The 22,231-nt window shown below is 40.8% G+C and overlaps 1 protein-coding gene across 6 annotated transcripts in view; it reads right to left on the bottom strand.

Moving 5' to 3' along the window:
• The window catches only part of LOC121275666 (FH1/FH2 domain-containing protein 3-like), a 592,370-nt gene that overhangs the window by 550,918 nt on the left and 19,221 nt on the right, over positions 1 to 22,231 (bottom strand). For all 6 annotated transcript variants that reach the window (XM_041183184.1, XM_041183185.1, XM_041183186.1 and 3 more), the window contains exon 2: positions 6,126 to 6,232. In XM_041183184.1, coding sequence (XP_041039118.1) covers positions 6,126 to 6,232 — 107 coding nt within the window. The remainder of the gene's footprint in view (positions 1 to 6,125; positions 6,233 to 22,231) is intronic.

Here is a 22,231-nt window from a genome sequence, read left to right as displayed (position 1 = left end):
GAACAGTGACCACACTTCATCCCACATGAAGGGAAGGAGAAACTCAAATGTTAGACAAGCCGTCATCTCTCTACTCCTCAAATTGCTAAAGAGCACTCGGAGTAGGTTGCCTTCCTGTTGGCTCAGTCTATGTGATACACCCAGTACCTGGAGGCCAAAGGAATGGAGGAGGTGGAGAAGTTAATAAATTGAAGTGCAAAAAAAAAATCACAAGTTTGTGCTTCAAAGGAACAGATTGCTTTCTTTAAAACAGGATGAAAGCAGAGAGTCTGTAATCGGCAGTGTTGCCAGGTTCCCTAATCAACTGTAAAATATTGCAACAAGGAAGTCGGTGAAAACTCACACCTGAATTACAACTTCCTCTAGTATTCTAGATTTGATTGAAAAAGCATTTAACCACTGATCTCAAAGTTATGTGTTTCCATTTCACATATTCCCACAGGAGGGGATGTAAAGAGTGGGCACACTGCCAAACAGGCTTCTGGAGTAACCCAACACCAAGATACTTCATGCTCAGCACCCTTGAATAACCGACACCAAATTTTACTGTGTACTGTGGATCCTTTGCTATTGTGGTCTTAAAGTTAATTGGAAAAAGATTCACTGCCTCATAAATTTAGGAACCTTATAAATTCAATACCTGCAGGTAGTTTTGGACTACATCCCATCTCTAGGAATCCAGATGGCATACCATCTTTAAACCATTAAGAGTCTCAAGCAAAAAATAAAAGTTTAATCCAATGTCCTTGGGAAACAATGTCAAATCAGCATGTCACAGGGTCTCAAGTCCTTATGGCCAACTTCACCCTTGTGTCAGGAGGAACTGGCCCTCACCGAGCCAGAACTTCCTCTGCATCAACTCACAGGCAGAACAGGTTCATAACTGTATACTTTCCAGGGCATATGATGAGTGAATCTCACTGCCCAGTGAGAGTTCTGCAAGAGGCACAGTGATTATTGCGCTCAGGATTGGACTCAATTGTAATGCTCCCCGTGGTCAAGTAACCTGCCTGGCACAGCTAAACTATAAATAATTGGAAACTGGGCAAAATACCAGAACTCATGAAACTATGCCCTTCAAAAGCTAACATTTTCAGGACGCTACAACTGGCATCGATATACCAGTTTTAAAAGAAAAAAAAGAGTTTTAGCAGGGGCCTGCACCCATAAAATATAGGAGTAAAGAAAGCAGTAGTGATAGTTCTGCTCCTCAACCAACTTTAAATTCTCTTAGATTTTTTCATTTTGCGTATTCTTCTCCGGCTGCAAATCTGACCCGTCACTAGGCCGATGACGATTCAGCTCTCAATCAGCACCAAAAAAAGATAGAGACTAAAACAATCCAACTCACCTTCAGCGAGTCTCTCCCCAGGGCAGAGGTTGTTGTCTACCTGAACCTTTCCTAGCCGGTGGTCCAAAGATCACAAACATACCTGAGGGACTGAAGGTACATTCTTGGACATACTATTTGGACACACTCATTTGCCATGCCAAAATGAACCATCAAAAGGGCCCATTAGATTTGCTTTAACCAGAAGCTAACATCACAAGGCCAGCTTCTACCCCTGGGGTATCGCAGTGAACCAAACGCAGAACATCCTCTTCTACAGCAAAACCAGAACTGGATTTAAATTTACTCTGCTAGTCCTACTTCATTAGCATACTTTCCTATACTTCCCCCAAAAACCCTGGAGTTTCAAACTGAACTTCTCTCAAATGATAGCAGGCTCCAGGTCAATTGCCCATCTAAGGTGAAAATATTAGCATTGTTTACAAGAGATTTTCAAGTGCAATAAGCCCTTACACCAAAATGTTAGCAAATGGCATTCATTCCTATGCAGAAAGTGCAGGATAAATGAAAAAAAAAATCTACGCTATGATTCAATCAAGTGTGCAACAATTTATTCATTTTTCCTGTATTTCATAAACTAAATTCATTTTTTTTTGAAAATTCTTCAGTTTCATTACCAGTGCATCGCCACGTTTATTAGGTGGGACCGTAACAGAAGTTTGAAGCAAAAACAATAAATGCTGGAAAAACTCAGCCGGTCTGACAGCATCTGTGGAAAGAAATACAGAGTTAACATTTCCAGTCCGTATGACTCTTCTTCAGAGAAGACTCTGAGGAAGAATCATACGGATTCCAAACGTTAACTCTGCCTTTCCCTCTTCGGATGTTGTCAGATCGGCTGAGCTTTTCCAGCATTTTTTGTTTTTGCTTCTGATTTCCAGCATCGGCAGTATTTTGCCTTTATCAGAAGTTTGAAGCATCCTGCTGCTGAATAAATGAGTGCATATGGATTGTCAAAAAAGGTAGCAAACAGCCGCTGAAGGATATTTTGCATTTGGGAACTGCAAAGCTAATCACTTACCAAACAAAAGTGGTTTGCGTAGAATTGAGAGTACTATATAAAGCGAGAATGGGCAATGGGGGACAATTGTGCCTCATTAAAACTATTTAGGGCACTAATTGTGTCAAACCAGGAAATAAATGGAAGAAGTAAAGAACAGAAAGGGGCAGGGGTGGTCAATTTAGAGCAGAATATACTTATGAAGACATACACCCAACTGTCAATAAACTTAAGTGCAGGCTGCATGCTCATTTAAGTAAGGATATTTTGCGAGTGTTTAGACAGTGGGATCTTTAGCCTAGAATTGCTATGTCAATCTATTGACACTGTCAAGTTCAATTGCTAAACAGGTAGATTCTTTAAAATTATAAGCAATTAAAGCAAGTGTGCCATCACCTCTCTGCATGTTTCCACTAAGATCACTCTCGTCGAAGGCAGCCTGGCTCCTTTTAAGCGTTCAACACACACAAGAACAGTGAGCTACGTCACCCAGCACAGGTCAGCAACAGACCAGGATAAAGCCCTACATAGCTTCACAAGTTGTAGGTAGAATTAAAATGGAGAGTTTCATGACCATATCACTCAAAATCCCAACTATTGTAAGACACTGATTACACAACTTTTTTTCTTTATTCTTTCATGGGATGTGGACATCACTGCCAAGGCCAGCATTTGTTGCCTAACCCTATTTGCCCTTGAACTAAGTGGCTTGCTAGGCCATTTCAGAGGGCAGTTAAGAGCCAACCACATTGCTGTGGGTCTGGAGTCACATGTAGGCCAGACTGGGTAAGGACAGCAGATTCCCTTCCCCAAAGGGCATTAGTGAACCAGATGGATTTTTACGACAAATCGATGATAGCTGTCATGGTCACCGTTACTGAGATTAACTTTTATTCCAGATTTATAATTCCACCAGCTGTCACAGATGCAGTATGAACCCAAGTCCCCAGAGGATCTGCCTGGGCCTCTGGATTACTAGTCCAGTGACATTACCACTACACTGCTATCTCCCCAAAAATAAGTTCGTTTTTCAATCAGTCACTTAATTGAACTGGTGAGTGGAGCCTAGGCTGGAGGAATTATCGAAAGAACAGAATTAATGAACATGGTTAAAAATGACAACTGCAGAAGCTGCAGATTGCTGTATCTGCACTGATGTTAATCAAATTCCATCACACCTTAGGATCATAAGGCTTAGGAGTAGGAGGAGCTCATTCAGCCATTTGGAGACATTCGTTAAGGTCATGGCTGATCAGATTGTGGTCTTTACCCCACTTTCCTGCATGACCCCTTGTCTACCAAAAATTTATCTAGCCTCCACTTCTTTCTGGGAAAGAGAATTTTACCCAGAGAAAAAAATTCTCATCGCCATCTAAAAAAGGGAGACCTCTTATTCTTAAACTGCATCCCCTAGTTCTAGTGTCCTCAACAAGAGGGGGCATCTTGCCAGTATACACCCTATCAAGTCCACTTAGGATCTTATGCGTTTTAATAAGGTTACCTCTCATTCTTCTAAACTCCAATCGGTATAGGCCCCACCCGTTCAACCTTTCTTCGTAAGATAAACCCTTCATCCCAGAAGTGAGTCGAGTGTACCTTCTCTGAACTACTTCTAACGCGAGGCCAAAGCTGTATACAGTACTCCAGATGTGGTCTCACCAAGGTCCTGTACAGTTGCAGTAAAACTTGCCTACTTTTATATTCCATTCCCCTTACAATAAACACCAATATTCCATTTGCCTTCCTAATCACTTGTTGTACCTGCATGCTAACATTTTGAGATTCATGTACCAGGGCACACACATTCCTTTGAATCACCGAGTTCTGCAATATACTGCTTTTCTATTCTTCCTGCCAAAGTGGACAAGTTCACATTTTCACACATTATACTCCATCTGCCAAATTTTTGTCCACTCACTTAACCTACCTATATCCCTTTATAGACTCTACTTTCAATTAATAAAACTTATTTTCCTACGTATCTTGGTGTCATTGGCAAACGTAGCTGGCATAAATTTGATCCCTTCATCCAAATCATTGATGTGGATTATAAATAGTTGAGGTTCAGCACTGATCCCTATGGTACTCCATTAGTAACTGCATGCCAACCCCAAAAAGACCCATTTATCCCTACTCTCTGCTTCCTGCAAGCTAACCAATCCTTTAACCATGCTAATACTTTACCTCCTACACCATTAGCTCTTACTTACTTTGTGTAGTAGCCTTTGACATGGCACCTTATCAAATGACTTTTGGAAATCCAAGTACACTACATATACAGGTTCTTCTTAATCAAATTTATTACTTCCTCAAAGACATCTAGTCAATTAGTTAAAGTAGATTTCCCTTTCACAAAACCAAGTTTACTCTGCCTGATCCCATCATGATTTTCTGAGTATCCTGCTACAACCTCCTTAATAATAGATTCTGGCAATTTCCCTAAGATGGATATTAAGCTAACTGGCCTGCAGTTTCATGCTTTGCCTCCCCCCTTTCTTGAAAAAATGTGTTACATTTGCTATTTCCCAAAATGCTGGGATCCTTCCAGAATCTCAGGATTTTTTGGAAGATTATAACCAATGTCTCTACCATCTCTGCAGCCACTTCTTTTAAGGCCCTATGATGCAGGCCATCAGGTACCGGGGACTAGTCAGCCTTTAAGTCTAATAGTTTTTCCAGTATCTTTTCCATAGTGATGGCGTAGTTTTAAGTTCCTCCCTCGCCCCCTTTCACTTCTTGATTTCCAAGTATCTTTGAGAAGTTTTTTTTGAAGTCTTCTACAATGAAGACAGGCACAAAATACCTGTTCAACACTTTCACCATTTCCTAATTTTCCATGAATTCCTCAGACTCTCTCACTAGAGGACCAACACTCACTTTAATTACTCTTTTCCTATTTAAGATAGTTGTAGAAACTCTTACTATCTGTTTTTATATTGCTAGCTAGCATATCTCTCGTGCGCTAATTTTTCCTTTTTTTTTTAAAAGCCAGTTTTGGCTCATTCTTAATATGTCCAATCTTCTGATCTACCACTAAGCTTTGCAGATTTGGACAGTGTTGCTTTCAATTTGAAACTATCCTCAACTTCCTTTGTTAGCCACGAATGATGCATCCTTCTCAGTCTCTTTCTTTCTCACGGGGATAAGTCTTTGCTGAGGGCTATTAAATATCTCCTTAAAAGTCTGCCACTGCATCTCTACTGACCTGCCTTTTAACCTGGTTTCCCCAGTGCACTTTAGCCAACTCTGCCTTCATACCCTTATAATCACCGTTTTCAGGTTTAAAACACTAGACTTAGATCCACACTTATCTTCAAACTGAATTTATTCAGTAGTCTAAGGCAATCCCCTAATTATGCAGTCATTACTAATGAACTTGAAAAACATTAGAACTTGTTATTTGGTACGTTCTTTAAAAAGGATAGACTTAATCTTGAAGCAGACAGACATCCATGGTCCTAACAAACTGGCTGCGATTTTCTGTTCCTGTCAGCAGCGGAACCAGAAATTCCTGTCCGAAGTCAACGGACTTTTGGCTGCCCTGCAAATTTTCTGGTCCTGCCGAAGCCGATTTCCATCGTTGGCAGGGCCGGAAAATCCTGGCCACTATTCTCAAGCTCTGTTCACACAATAGCAATTGTGTTAGACTGTATACAATATCAGAGTTGGCTCAAGCTGTAATGAATGCCTAGTCAGGGCTGATTGCTGCTAAGGTATTATGTTATTACAGGTCAAAAATAGACACGTGAGCCATCGCCTACAATGCAGCCTTACCCAGGATCTTCCAGGAAGCCTTCCAATTCATCTTTCTGTTCAGCCAAGTTAGACTCCAGGTCGAGATAGGTACCATTGTGGGACAGCTGCAGTGCACAGTCATCAAGCTGCAACAGAGAGGAAAATATGGACTTAGTTATCATTAGCACAGTGCATAGAAAATCAGCCCCAGCCATTCTCCAAACTACTAAATTAACACATAGCAACTGGGGCTGCCGTAACATTTCTGTCTCAAAAGTATTCCTTAATTCCATTAATCTACTATCTGTTCCCACCAACAATTTTCTTGTTCAGTCTTCGGAATTGGTCTCAAGTCAATGGGTTAATTTCTTACCAGTGTCAACCTTCTGGTGAACATAAATGTAGGGGAACTATATCTATTTCAATCAATTTCCTTAAAAAGAACTGCTTCAAGGAACAACGTAATTTAATCCAGATGCAATTAAATGGTCTTTTGATCTTGTCCAATTCCATAGGGCTATTCACTTACAATGCAGTCAAGCCAAAATCAAACAAACAATTTGCCGAAGGATAAATTCTGTAGATGTTGGTAAAATTGCAATAGTAAAATTAAACCCATGATCAAATTAAGTGACTAGGAGATTGAAATAACAACAGAAAGGATGCTGGCTAGTACCTTGGTACAACAATGCATTATATCAGAGAAGAATGTGAGGGCATGCCTGTGTTTAGGACAGAGACACTAAACGGAAGCTGGAAAATAAACCAAGTTTAGACGGTAAGACAGGTTGCAAAGATAGCCATATGCACTGTACTACCAGCAGATGAATTTAATTACAGGTCAACTTGGAGCATGCACAGAGTCCGTTATAAACAGAAGCCTCCATAGGTGCACACGGCTCCCACAGCTGTGCTCTATGTTGTAGATTCTGATGTCTGAATATCAGTAGCTGGGTGGGGTACAACTCTGGTTCAACCTGATTTGCTGCTGGGTCCTCCTCAGTGCCTTCCACAGGAGACACTGAGGACTCCCAAATGGGATATTAATAGTCTTCCTGTCGTGGCAATTGGAAAATGACAGGGGCTTTTGGGAGAAGTGTTTAGGCAGGAACAAACTGAGTAGCAACAGGAACAACAGGAATACTGCAGAAATAGCCTCCAAATGCTCTTACTAACCTTCTTAGAGTGCGTGTTAAGGATAATTCCATAAACAGTGTATGTCTGGGGGTTGTGACGACATGGGTACAATGCAGCTTTTGGGGAACGATGCAATGTGAAAAGATATAGTGTTTCCCAATTCTGCTGCTGGCATACCACAGGGAGGTTGAGAGGTTGTAAAGTGCCCTGGTGCATCAGTGACTGGCTTGATAGGTTTCCTTTCTGTGGATGATTAATATGATAAGTGGGAATGAGTCCCAAAGCATAAAAAGTGAGGACCAAAAGGGCCCCAAGTATTACTGGCGCTGCTCCCAGAGATATATCTGGTCAGGCATTGCTGGTGTTGCAGTCTGTGAAGGGCATTTCCTGGGTTTATGCAGAATAAAACACAAAAGAACACTAAAGGATTCCTCAATGCATTTTAAAAAGTATTTCTGCAACCAAAATTCGGCCGAGAACTTAAATTGAACACTCATAAATCCACTTTTGAACGTCACTGTCAAAAGTGTGGAGGATGAACATCATGTCATGAAAATGCAACAATTCCTCAATATTTTTCTGATTTATTGTGAAGTTAGTTTATGGGATTAAGTAAAGTTAGGTCTGTGTGCGATTTAATTACATTTGGAATCAAGTAGACTGCAAGCTTTAACTCATCAAAAGAAGCTAGGTGCTTGACATGCTAATGAGTAAACATGGATGCTGGTTTAGCATGTAAGATGTGACAAGAATTTGCATTTTTTGATGGATGGAGGGAGCTTTGGATTTCAAAAAGGATTTTAGTCTGTTTACAACTAGCAGATAAATAAGGCTAAGGAACATATTTGTTTTTCTCAAAGGTTACTGACAATAAATAGTAGCAACATGAAGGTATCATCCTCATAACTGTTTCAAAGGTATATGAAACAATAGAATTTACATATTAAAAAGAGAGAAACATATATAAAAGGAGAATGAGACGGTTAGGAGAAGGCCCTATGAGATCTAATAGGAGTGTATGTGAAATAGCCTTAATGAAGCCTCCAGCATTTGTGCATTAGCCTGCTGTCTAGCGAAACTGAAGCTGGAGAAAAGCCATTTAGGATTCCACTATCCAGGGTTGCGTTAATTTGCTGGACCTGTTTAAAATCTATTTTTGGACTGTTGCCTTAAAGGGGATGGGAGCCAGGTTAATCGTGAATTCTAGGAGTTGTTATAGTAGAAATTTGTAATTTACATATGTGCTGATAAAATATTTATTGATAAAAGATAATTTTTTTTTTAAATCTCAGGCTTGGTGGACTTTTTAACTTCTGAATTCAATGCACGCACCTCGAAATAAATACAAATTACAAAACCATTGTGATAGCACAACCAAGTTTCCCTCATGGATTTGGTCTGCCCAGCACACATCATCTGCATGTCATAATAATCAACAAGAACTCAATTGCCTGTTTCATGTTCCAAGTTCTAAGTAATAATAATCTACATCTCCATGTAAGTCACAGGGTGGTATCTGCTGTGACTCATTCATCAGCTCATGATCAAACAGCGCATTTCCTCAGAAAAAAAGTGATTTTTTTTTTGCTCATGCTCATTATACTGTTATATCAATTAAGGTTAATATTTAAATCCGATTCTCGCACATTTTAAGCCACTTTTCAGAAACATATCCAAAGAGCTAAGAGGCCTAAATAGTGCCCTCTGCCATGGCTGCTTGCTTTTCTTCTAGTAAAAGATGTTCAAGCTCACGTTCGAGGGCCCAAGGCTCTCTGAAATGCTAGAGACACGGTTTTACCAGCAGAGGCTCAACCCTCGATAGGCCACACTAATCTCTTCAGCATCATGCAAAACGAGTGGCAGCTTGTGTTTGTTTTCAAATGCTGCTTCAAACCAGCAGTCATGTGCACTGCCTGGAACGTGCAGAGACTCTGTTAAAGAGCTTGACACGGTCAATATTTCTGTCAAGCAAGCCAGAAAATTCTGTTTGCAAAACAGGTGCTACTGCTCAGAGTGCAGACGTGAACGTTTCAACATTTTGGGACAGCTTGAATCTGCCATTTCATTTAAAATTGATTGTTTCATTTTTTGACTTTTTAAACCAGTTCTATCAATTAAATTAAGATAATGCTATTGTTAAAAAATGGTAACACTTTTTAAATGTCCAATCTAATGCAGGAGAAAAACTCACTGGGTACAAGTCAATTTAAAATAATGTAATAGCCAATCGCCTACTATTTTTCTAATATCAGTCCTACTGAATAGTTTCTGACTGAAGATGCAGCTTTGAAATGGTTTAAGAATATGGATTACAATCAAACAGAATGTCCCTTCTGCTGTTTGCAACAGCCAAGGTACAGACCGTACCCAATCAGACCATGCTTGCAAAACTTAAAACAGAGTGTCCAACATTAGATGTGATTCCGCGATTTGTCAACATTTGCTAAATAATCCTCGGTGTGCTAAGAATTACGCTGACAACTAATTTAAGATTGTCAGTTGGGCTCACAATGTGGCATATTTGCATGTACTGGAAGCTACGTATGTTAATACACAGGGCCCTGTTCTTTGCAGACAGAAAGAACACGTATAAATATTCTGCCTGTTTCAGCTAAACATGTGAAAGCCATTTGTTGGTTCATTCCTCAGGGCAATGCATTGCCCAGAGTCAAGCTGCGTGGTTTAAATTTCAAACAATACTTGGCAGTCAACTGTCAGTCACCACTAACTGGTGTGTTCCCCATGGCAACACCTCTACCAGAGTCCACTTGCCAACCAACCAGCACTCTTCTCATACAGTATAAAGTTGTTGCTTCCCCTGACATTGGTATCTTGCAATTGTCCTGATAAGCGACAGACAAAAAGTTTCGGCAAAATGTCTTTTTTCAGAAAAACTCAAGTTCCGTACTATCAAACAACTAAATAATCTATTGAAATTAAAAGGAATAGACTACTACCCACAATTTTGGGCACATGAATTTGACTTGGTAGTGTTTTTGTCTTAGAAGATAGCAATGTTCTTTTAAAAAGATCTTGAAATATTTTAATGTATACAAACATTTGGATGTTGAGGTCATGAAATATAACTGCAAGTTTATTTTTTTCTCCAATTGTCTTGTAACAATTTGCATTCTTTCCAGAGAAATATCTTTTAATAATAAAAGAAATTTCTCAAGTACATAACATGGTATTAATTATAAAGCTTTTTCAGATACAATAACATAGTTCTGTTACAAAATAAGTTTAGTATCAATGAGGTTTATAAATCAACCATCGATCAAGATCAGTTTAGGTTTGAAAGTAACTTGACTTTTGTACCAAATCTCTTGATTTTTATGATTTGCCTTCTGATGAACAAGATGATGGGTAATTGGCAAGTCTGCAGGTGTTCAGTCTTACCGTGCAAGCTTAGGCAGAAGGCAGGATTGCCCAGGCCCCTGAAGTCAAAATAGACACGGACGGAGCCCAAAAATACCGAAACTGACAACATGCCAGTTTTCCTGACCCCTTTCCCAGAGTCAGCCATTTTGGCTGCCCACCCTCAAGAGGCAGAGCCAATTAGGCTCAGTGAAGGCTATCAAAGGAGGTCGACTGGAACTTCCCCATGTCTTCAGTTTCCTGATGGAACGGGCACAGTTCAATTGCCTGAAGCAGGCACCCAGCAGCAGGCTAGGATGCCAGTGCTCCAGGCAGGCCTACAAGCAGCCCCCACCCCTCCCCCTCCTGCAGGTACAGCCAAAGGCCGCCCTGTAGAGAGAGAGGGATTGCTCCCTACAGTGATGGCCTTGCTGCGTTTCTTTTAATTGATTTTTTAAAAATTGGCAAGAGGTCGCTGTCATGTTGAAGCACCCTCTCAATTACTTACCATGCATTGCAGCTAGTTGTACCTCTGAAGCTGGAAGGCCTCCGATTGGCTATCTAGCTCTGAGGGCCCACTTGTCATAATTGGACAGGAAACCTGCCTTCATGGCAAATGGGACTGCTCCGATCAAAATCCCAAGGACTGACCTTTTCCTCTCCAAAGTGGGTTTGTACCCTGAAAGAGTCCTGGTTCCTATTTCCAGGCCCCAAATCAGAAGTTCAACCCAAAGCCGTGGCAGCTAGACACAATCTTTACTCAAATTAATAATCAATTTTGAGTAAGGAAGCAAGAATCCTAGCCAATTTTCTCCTGCCCAACCTTGAACAACAATATCATCTGTAGCAAATGCACACCAATACCTTAGAACAACTAATTCAGTGGAGACCAGTAATCAAACCCATGGCCTTCTAATCTGCACATTGTTTGTTTTTTTTAAAAAAAAGTGTTCATGGGATGTGGCATCACTGGCCAAGCCAGCATTTATTATTTTTCCCTAATTTCCCTTAAGGTGGTAGTGATGAGCTGCCTTCTTGAACCACTGCAGTCCATGTGGTGTAGGTATACCCACAGTGCTGTTAGGGAGGGAGTTCCAGCAGGAGGCCAACATGTTGGCTAAAAGGATCAATAAGTGCTATTTATAATGAATTTGAAGGTTCCACATAAGAGACTATTAACAAAAATTAGAGCACATGGAATTGAAAGCAACAAATTGGCTTAAATAGCCAGTTGCTTAGGAGACAGAGTGTAGCATATTGAAAATTACATTGTGCATATTGTCCACTTAAGGCTACCTCACACATATGTCAGTGAAGAGAGTCTAGGATGTGACTAAAGGAATCCATGTTTCAACAGCACATGCAATTCAGATTCTCAATGCCCCTTGCTGAAGTTTACTGCTTCTGCCCAAGAATGTCAGAGAAAAGGGATAATGGGTATTTACTCAAATTGGCATAATGTGACTAGCCATCCCCAGAAATCTGCACTGAGGTCTTAGCTTGTCCCTATAATTATAAATTACTTGAATAAAGGAAAAAAAAGTCATATATCCAAGTTTTTTGTTGACACTAAACAGTGTAGTGTAGAAAGCAGCAGAAACTTGCAATGATAGGTTAAGAGTGGGCAAAACTGTGGTAGGCGGAAATGAACGTGGGGAATTGTGAGGTCTTTTATTTTGGAAAAAAAAAGAGATTAAAGTATTTTCTAAACAATGAAAAGCTAGGAACTATGAGGAAAATGGTCCAAGCACACAACAACAAAACAAATTAAAAAGTTAGTGGACAGGTACAAAAAAAAACTTTAAATGGCTAATGGAAGACTGGCCTTTATTTCAAAGGGGTGGAAACTCAGTTATAACTGTAATCCATCTATAATGTTGCATTTGGTCTGGATTCACCACAATTTTGGAAAGATAAATAGACTTCGCAGATTGACTGGAATTATTCAACCAAAAGGGTTAAATTATGAGGACAGTTTGCATTGACTTGCCTTGTATTCCTCAAATAAGGATTAAGGGCTAATCTCATGGAGGTGCTAAAGATGATTAAAAATGAGCTCATATGGTAGAGAGAGATAGAAACTGGGGAAGTCAGGCAAAGGCTGCTCAGGGGTGAAGCCAAAAAGCACTTCTTCAGGGTACTTGGGAAACCTCTTCCCACAAAACACTACCAAGGCTAGAGGTCTGTTGAAAATTCTAAAATAGTGATTAATAGATTTGTTAGGCAAGGGTTGCAGAACCAAAATCAAGTAGATGGAGCTAAAGATGATGATCAACCATTATCTAATTGATTGGCAGACAGCTGAGGAGTTGAATGGTCTCATTTGGTTCCTGTTTAGGTCATATCGGCACTGCTCATTCTCCCTTCCCTGCTCTCATCATCTTGCATGTGTCCACACAGAGACAAGAGAGCTCTCAGCTAGTTGAGCTGATCAGTGACATCTTTCCTGGTTTCTGGAAAGAATTCAACAGCAATAACCAGGCCCATGAGCTCTCCTGCACACCTCAGATATTCTTGGAATCTTCACTTGGGGCAGGGGTTGTGAGGGAGGGTGGGAGGTGGAGAGGTGGAGAGGTGAGCACACACTTTGAAAATAAAATGATGGTTCACCAGTGAAAGGGTGATTCTAACTAGGTACCATACAAGACAGGGGCTCAAAGGCAAGATAATTTCGACTAACTCATTCACTGTTAAATTTTGAAAACGTGCCATTTGCCTAATTTGGACATGTGACTGTGGTGGACAGATTCTCATCTCTGACAGAAATAGCAACTTATTCCACTTAAAGCTGCTGCTTGCTTCCCCAGGGAGTTGGGCAACAGCCTTTGAGTCCTGAGCCTTCTCAACATTGGAAGTGATTTCTTCAGGTGCAGTTGAATTGTATATGACAGAATTACAACTATTCAATAATAGTTATAATAAGCAGTGGTATTACTGTATCAAAAAGGAGTTTCCATTAGCACTTTATGGTGCTGGAACCCTAAATAAACATACGAATTAAGAGGAGTAGGCTGTTAGGCCTTTTGAACTTGCCCTGCCATTCAACTAGATCATGGCTGATCCGATTATGGCCTCAACACCACATTCCCATCTACCCCCAATACCCTTTGACTCCTGTGCTCAAATGATCTGCTCCAGAGGAACTATACCCTGTTATACACATTTAATAAAGTGAATGATTAAACTCTTATTTGTCTATTTGGTCATTATTTAATTATAGTTCAAATTATTTGTAACATATTTTCCATGTACTTCAACTTTAAGGCAACACAATAATGAAAGGAAATTTAGCCCATTGGGCTGATCCTTTCGCAAACCAGGTACAATCCACTCAGTCACAGACAATAGCCCAGTAATTTAATCCACCAAGAGGAAAGCTCTATATCAACACATGTTGGCCACTCATGATAAGGAATCAAAGCTCCAGGATATTCATCCATCTCCACCATTCATTCCAGGCCTGCAGTCCTCTTTTCATCGTGGTCTCAAAATATAAACCTGGTGCAAGGAGTTTGAGTCCTTGTTTCTAGAGGCGATACTGCCACTTTAATATACAGCTATGTCAAAACTGGTGGAGTATGATAAGAGTGTGACTGTATTGGCTAAAAACTAATGCATTGCTGCTTGGTAATTGAATTGCATTGTAACTGGTGAGCAATCGGTTAACAGCTGGTCAGAATGAGTGATCGATCATGTTTTACACTGGAATATATTGAACCTCGTAATAAACAAAAGTCTCAGAACTCCATTTCAATGAGGACAAGACACTTGGTGAAACAGCCTGCTTTTTAAATGCTTCTAGCAGATATGCCTTCTATTGCAGTTCAACTGTTCCCTGATGGCCTTGGTAATAATATGGCAGTGCAGTTTTTAAATGAGTTACAGCAAGTGAAAATATTACATCACCCCTAATTAAAAGCAGCAGCATTTACAACATGGGCAACGCCTCATCACAAATATGGTAAAGATCATGCACAGATGACTTTAAACACAAAACTGTTAACCTCTTCAATCTAATGGTAGACTGATTCAGTTTGACCTTGACCAAGTAGATTAGATAACTTTATAAAACTCACTTGAAGGAACAGAGGGAGTTATACAAATTGGCAATTACTGCTCATTGCCCAACCTTCTAAACTCAATGGAGTACAAAGCAGATTCATAGCTTGGCCTAAATAGCCAAGTGGTTATGGTACTGGGTTTGTAACCCCAAGCTCAAGAGATCAAGAGTTCAAATCTCACAATGGCAAACTATGAAACAATGTAACTTCATCTGAAACAGATGGAAACGGGTTTGTACTCGAAAGAGTTACAAAGCAGATTCATGCAACCAGTTCTCAATTTTGCCCTTTAAACCCCAATACTATGCTGGTGAATTTGTAAGGTTAGTGTGTCTTTCTTTGGTGTGGTGCTCCAGATTGAACACAGGCTCCAGATGGGATCTGACAAAAGCTCCAAGAGGTGAGGTATTCTCCATTTACCACGTCACCTCCAAAGACATTCCTTTAGCCTTTTTAATGACATTAGTTCTGGGTGGCTGACATGGCAGTAACAAAGTCAATTTTAACATCCAGCTTTACTTTTTTTTTTAAAAAAACATCGTATGAATAAAAACTGAAAATCAGGGACCTTTCCTATGGGTTAAACCATCAGCGTGACCAACAATGTGCTGGTAAAGCTTTTGGATCTAGATACAGTTCCTGAAGGGACATACAAAAGTGCTAGGGCCAATAAAAAACAAAATGGCATTTGAGTATGCTATGGCAAAACAAAAATGCTTCGTTTCAAAATGACTATGGGTACAGAGTTTATTTGAATTTTTAGAAGACATTTGAGTTCCCTATAGGATACTTATTACAGAACTTGAAGAAATGTAATAACATGGACATGAAAATATCCTGGGGTTAATAGGTATTGCTCAGGTTAGAAAAAGGGCTGGTGTCCTAGGGGTTCAAATTTGCTTTTGGTACATACATATAAATTTGAATTTTGGCATTGAAATTTGATGATACAAAGAGTTGGGTGATCAGGAAGCAGCGGCTTCAGGATGACTAAGAGACAAGACGACAGATGGAACTCTAATGTGCAAGATGATGCATTGTTGCATTTGGGAGGAGAACAAAAATTGAAGTATACACAGATTGATGCAAAAGGGCCTTTATCATTATTTCACGGGCTGTGGGTGTTGCTGGCTAGGCCAGTATTTATTGTCCATCCCTAATTGCTCTAGAGGTGGTGGTGAGCTGCATTTATGAACTGCTGCAGGCCACGTGGTGTAGGTACACTCTCAGTGCTGTTAGAGAGGGAGGCCCAGGATTCTGACCCAGCAACAGTGAAGGAACAGCAATAGTTGGGATGGTGTGTGGCTTGGAGGGGAAAGAGCAGCTGATGGCATTCCCATGCATCTGCTGCCCTTTGAGGTGGTAGAGGTCATGGGTTTGGAAGGTGCAGTAGAAGGATCCTTGGTAAATTGCTGCAGTGCATCTTGTAAATAGTACACACTGCTACCACCTAGTCAGCAGTGGAGGAAGTGAATGTTTAAGAAGCGGGCCATTTTTTCCTAGATGGTGTCCAGTTTCTTGAGTGTTGCTGGAACTGCACCCATCCAGCCAAGTGGACAGTATTCCATCGTACTCCTGACTTGTGCCTTGTAGATTGTGGACAGGCTTGGAGGAGTCAGAATGAGAGTTACTCGCTGCAGAATTTCCAGCCTCTGACCTGCTCTTGTAGCCACAGTATATATATGGCTGATCCAGTTCTGGTCCATTATAACCACCTCCGTGTTGACAGTAGGGGGCTTAGCAATGGTAATGCTATTGAATGTGAAGGAGAGATAGTTAGATTCTCTTTTGTTGGAGATGTTCATTTCCTGGCACCCTTATGACAGGAATGTTACTTGCCACTTATCAGCCCAGGCCTGAATGTTGTCCAGATCTTGCTGCATATGGACACAGACTGCTTCAGTATCAGTCATCGTGAATGGCACTGGACATTACTGATGATGATTGCACAAACATCCCCCACTTCTCACTTTGAGGGAAGATCTTTGCTGAAGCAGCTGAAGGTGGTTGGGCTGAGTACACTGCCTTGAGGAACTCCTGCAGTGATGTACTAGGACTGATCGGCCTCCAACAAAGCACAACTATCTTCCTGTGCAATATGGTATGACTTCAACCTGTGGAGAGTGTTTTTGCCCCCACCAACCCCCAACTCCTCCCACCACCAATTCCTATTGACTTCAGTTTTGCCAGGGCCCCTGGATGTCACTCTCAGTCAAATGCTGCCTTAATGTGGAGGGCAATGACTCTCACCCCAAGGGCATGTTCCCTTAACATGAGAGAGTGCAGGTAGACAATAAAAAGACAAAATTTTAGTTTTTAAAACAAGTACAAAAGCATGGTGGTACTGATGAATTTTTAAGAAAAGGTTAGGCCACAGTTACATCAGTGCACGCAGTTTTGGGCACCCCATTATAGGAAAGACATTAAAGTCAGAGTATTAGCATAGATTCTCTAGTATACCAGGGAAATTATATTTATGAGGGGACACTTGAGATACTTGGACTATTTCTTCTGGTTCAGAAAGAGTGACAGAGATTCAAGAGGTTTTCTTTACAATTATGAAGGATCATAAGGGGATTGACTTCTCAACAAAAAAGAGAAAAAGTCTAATGAGACACCACCGATTTTAATGAAGGGTTGAGAAATTCCTTTACACAGGTTTAATGGAGCTTGGAACAATTTGCCGCAGGTTGAGGCAAAGATCGTTACATCTTAAGGCACAGTGAGATAAATATTTGAAGTGCAGCAAAATACAGGGCTATGATATGAACAGCCAAAATGGGCCTCCTTTGATGCTGTAAAGTTCTATAGGTTCTGCTATGAAGACTATATACCCTATACCAGCACTTGCTGTATATTTTCAGCATGCCCCACTTACTGTAAAAGAACAGGGAATATTCCAAAAATCCATCCAGAATATTAGAAGCAGAAGAAAATAACCACTCCATTCTTGACAAAATTCCCCAAGTTATTTTGAATATCTATGAAAATAACTCATTCTATAGCATCATGATGAGGAATGATTCAGCAACTTGCATGGTCAAAGGACCTCAAACTCATTAAAGTACATCACATGCATAATGATGTGGCATCTCTCTCTCTCTCTCTCTCTCTCCCCCCGTGAATTCATTGTAAAAACCATCTGGGTCAAACAACTTTATTAAAACCCAGTTTACGAACTCACATTTGGGAACTAGGAACACTGCCAGGTAAAAAGAAATGTATAAAGTTTTGACTAAAAAGGCAGAGGGACAGAAAATTTTGGCAGTCAGAGTTATGTTTTTCTTTCTTAAAAAGAGCTGATGCAAAGAACTCAGGGATCTGGATCAGCATCATGATGAGTAACTAACTACAAAGATGGAGCTGTATTTGACCTGGCCCCATTTCTTTTAGGCTCTAGCCCAGGTGCACCATGCAGCAAAGTGGTCCAAATAGAGACATGCTGAGGCTCCTTCCAGTAGATTGGCAACTACCCACCACACTGCCCAATACTGCCCTGGGGACAGATCAGGTTTTTAAAGTTTTCTTTTGCTAACCTTGAAAGATGGACCTCACTATGTGCTCCTTTTCATAGTATGTATGTAGTGCCATCCTTTACTTCCCATGACTGAGCCACTTTGTGGACCACCCTCCACTTCATACTATCTGAACCGAATTGGAAGAACTGCAGTTTACTGCAGTAAAAAGTATTTTGAAAACAGCGTGTGTAAGCAGTAGTACAGGCCCACACAATTTCCAAGGTATATGATAGCCAATGGGAAAGGAATAAGCCTGTGTACTGTTGCTGTACTGCCAGGTGCAGTGTAATCAATTACTCTGCTTGGCTTTTAAAAAAGGGAGATGACCCTTAAACCTTGGCCAAGAAATTCAAACAAACCCACCTACTTCCCAAGACAACTGAAGCTTTCATTGCCACGCAACAATAAACCGTCTGCTGCTCTGATTACCTGGCAGTCCCTCGACTGCTCCACACAGTACTGATTTATGCCCAATAGATTGTGGGGCAGAATGAATAAACACCATCAACCGAGTGACTGCAGTTATTATAAACTTTAACCTGGTTTTTGCATAAAAAACCCATTCCTTTTCTATAGGTAAAGAGCAGGCCTTTCAACCTCCTCCCCCTCTCTTCTCTCCTGAAGCCTAATTCTTGGTGCAGCAATGATTTAGTATTTTCCCCCAAGCAGCCGTTGATCATGTGCATGACCGCGCAGTGTGAATGGCTCATTGGCCAGGGGTAGTCTGGATAAAACTTCTGAAACCCGCTACCCAACAGCATTGCTGGAGCACATTTAGCGTAAGTGACGTAGCCATTCAAAAAGGCAGCCCACCATCAGCTTTCAAGGGCAACTGGGGGATGGGCAATAAATTGCCAGCCAATGCTTGTACCATTTCCTTTAACCCATCTTCTCAAACCTACCAAGACGAATGACCACAGCTGAACTGGAAAAACATCTCCACCACCACCACCACCCAAGGCAAAAACCTTGTGATCTCTACTACTCTTCAGCTATGCCTCTTCACTTTCTACAGGTGCCTCATCCTAGCATATATGAAGCAAAAGGCTTAAATGGAGCATTCCTCCACCATGTCCAGACAGAATATTCTAGCTCAACAAGCTAGTTATGATATGAACTTTGATGCAGATGTTACACATATTTGCCCAGTGGTAGTACCTACTCATGACTTTAGTTGCAACAAGCATATTTTATGGAGGAACTGAAAAGGACAAAGTACCTAATGGCAGACTAGTGCAGATGAATAGCCTCCCACATTGGATTCCTGGGTATATTTTTAATACTTCTATTACAGAATGGTGTGTAATAACCATAAGTTGGTAGTAACAATTTTGACAAGCCTTTGTATCCTGAATAAAATCTAAAGCATATCATGTGTAACTGTAGGATTAAAACTTTATTTGGAAAACCATTGATGATAATGATACTTATTACATATTGGTGTGATCGGATTATGCATAATTAAAGTAATTTAGTGGCAGTAATGGTAAAGGAGTATTTTACACATTTTCCCACTTAATAAACGTGAATAAAAAATATTATGGCTTTTAACCAACACATTAGCTGGCTTCATCTTATTTTTATAATTTTAGTCTTTTCCTCATGTTGCACTCACATATAACACCAAAACTGAAGAAACACTGACACCTCAGCTCAACATCTGGAGAGAAGTGGTATTCCTTGGCTGAACTGGCAGAGATAAAGCAGTAAAAACAATTTTTTTGTTGTCAGTTTTCCCTCTCACTCTTAGAGCAAGCTTTGAAATTTTAAAATAGAGTTGGGAATTAAACTTGGGTGTCCCAGTTGACAGTTATTGTCCTGCATTTAATTTAGAGGAATGGATGTGCTCAAGGCAGGCAACCATCAACAGATCTGATCCCACAGTTCTCAGTTTACAGTGAAGAGTGACTCACATTTTCTGTTTGGCTCTACTATCATTTTGGCTTACAGAGCAAAGTTAGTTCCTTGGTTTGACTCGGACTTGACCCTGAAAATCCATGGCTCGCCCAACACTCAGCACACACTGATTTGGAGAGAAATGCACCTACTTGGGAGCCTAGCTCAGCATCTACATATAGAACATGAACCAGACAAAAACTAATATTCTGTTTTGTCACCTCCTCAATTCTCTTGTACAGTGATGCTAATTAGCGAGATTTCCTGCAGGCCGAAGGCCTTTGAAATGTTCCTTTTATTCCCAGAACTAAATATTTTACATGCACAAAAAAGTTCCATGAGATACACAATAAAGAAAATAGTTTCATGTGATGTTTTCAAACATACTGCAACTACAAATGGAGCAATGGCACCACATCCTCCCTTTGTTGTCATTTCTGTCAAAGTTACTGATTTAAGTTACAGTCATCATTAGCTTTAGGAGGTCATGATATTAAATTGAAAGGTTTACTGATTTTACCCTTGGTGATAGGGTAATTTTCTTTTATTATTCATTTATACTTATTTTTTCATATGCATGCAATGTACCTGAAACGAATTTCCATATGGACAATGGAGTGAAATTCAATTGTGTACAAAATGCAGCTTGTAATATATATGCATTCACTGCACAAGAGGGCAATTCATCATAAAGGCTAGTGTTCATCCAATTCAAAAGAAGCCTCAACTACTTGATTGTGGGGCAAACTACCTTGTGGGACAAGAAGGCAGATTTTCATGAAATTTGCCAGGAGACCAGAATGTCTCAAGACTCATTGGTGGACAGGCGTCAGTCAGCAAAAACAGCGAGACTAGGTGATGGCTATTGACACCATCAGAGCCAACTCTCAAAATATACAGAGAAGGAGGTGGGTGGGGGTGGGGGGGGGGGGGGGCGGTGGGGAGGTGCGGCGGCGCTGTTAACAAAATCAAGTGAATGAACAGTAACCAATTATCCAAACAAAAAAAGATGTATGGCACGGTACACCAATGTGCATGCACACGGGGCTGGTGACTGGCTGGATAATTCACAATTTATTAAGAGAATGCATAAAGTTGTACAGGTGTAAACTGAGTATTTCCCACTACATATCGGCTCAAGTGGGCAGGACATTTAGTTTGGCAGGTGGGCACAATCAGCAGGCCAGGGACCGGCTGGGGAATGGACCACTGCCAGCCGCAATTTCACACTGGCTGGCCAACTAAGAGCGGGCTGAAATGCTCAGCACTGCCAAGGTAGGGGCAGGAGGGGAGTTGATGCTGACGTAAGCGCGGAATGAAAGCTCCCTGAAGGCAGAGAGCTGCCTCAGGGAGTTGAAGAACTTAAAAGCAATGAATAAAGATTTTAAAATGCAGAAAAAAATGTCCATGCATCTGACATGACATGAACATATATGTGTGTTCCCCCCTTAAGCCAGCTTATATTTCACCTCTTTTCTATTTTTCCTTAGTTCTGATGAACAGTCATTCGGACTCGAAACGTTGACTGTATCTCTCTCCGCAGATGCTGTCAAACCTGCTGAGTTTTTCCAGGTATTTTTGTTTTTGTTTTATATAGATGAAAATTCTGTCCAAACATTTATTATTTGGAAACAGAAACCTCACCCTGCCCTTGGATGAGGTTTCACCAAAAATGCAAAGTCTGCTTGGCGGATTTGCTTGTCCACAAACCGTAATTTTGGACAGACAATGAAAAATCAGTCAATTGGAACTTTAATGGACTTAACTGCCCTCTTAATTGTCAGTGGACACACTTCTGACTTTCATGCGCACCCACTGACTGAAATATCGTGCCGAGTGCGGGATGACTTCAGGATGCTTGCCCAACGTCATCACATGCTATCTTGCGCCCAACGCGCTCGAGTGTGTGTCCACATGCCGAGCTAAAAATTCTGCCCCATGTCCGTAAGGGATATGAATTGGGATGGAATGATCAGCCGGCTTTAAGAGAACCTGTGGGGAAATATGAAGAAATATGAAGATGGGATAAAAGATTGGTGTTAGATGTGATGCACCAGGTGAGGGAGAGCGAACAACTGAAGGCCTGTCAGATGCAGTCAATCGGTTGATGCTCAGGGTGGGGAAAGAGGCAAATTAGTCAGTTTTGAAGTAGATACCTGACAAAACCAGAGACATA

The sequence above is a fragment of the Carcharodon carcharias genome, chromosome 3 (assembly GCF_017639515.1).
Source record: "Carcharodon carcharias isolate sCarCar2 chromosome 3, sCarCar2.pri, whole genome shotgun sequence".
In the NCBI taxonomy this organism is placed as follows: domain Eukaryota; kingdom Metazoa; phylum Chordata; class Chondrichthyes; order Lamniformes; family Lamnidae; genus Carcharodon; species Carcharodon carcharias.
This window is presented reverse-complemented; position numbering and strand designations above follow the sequence as displayed.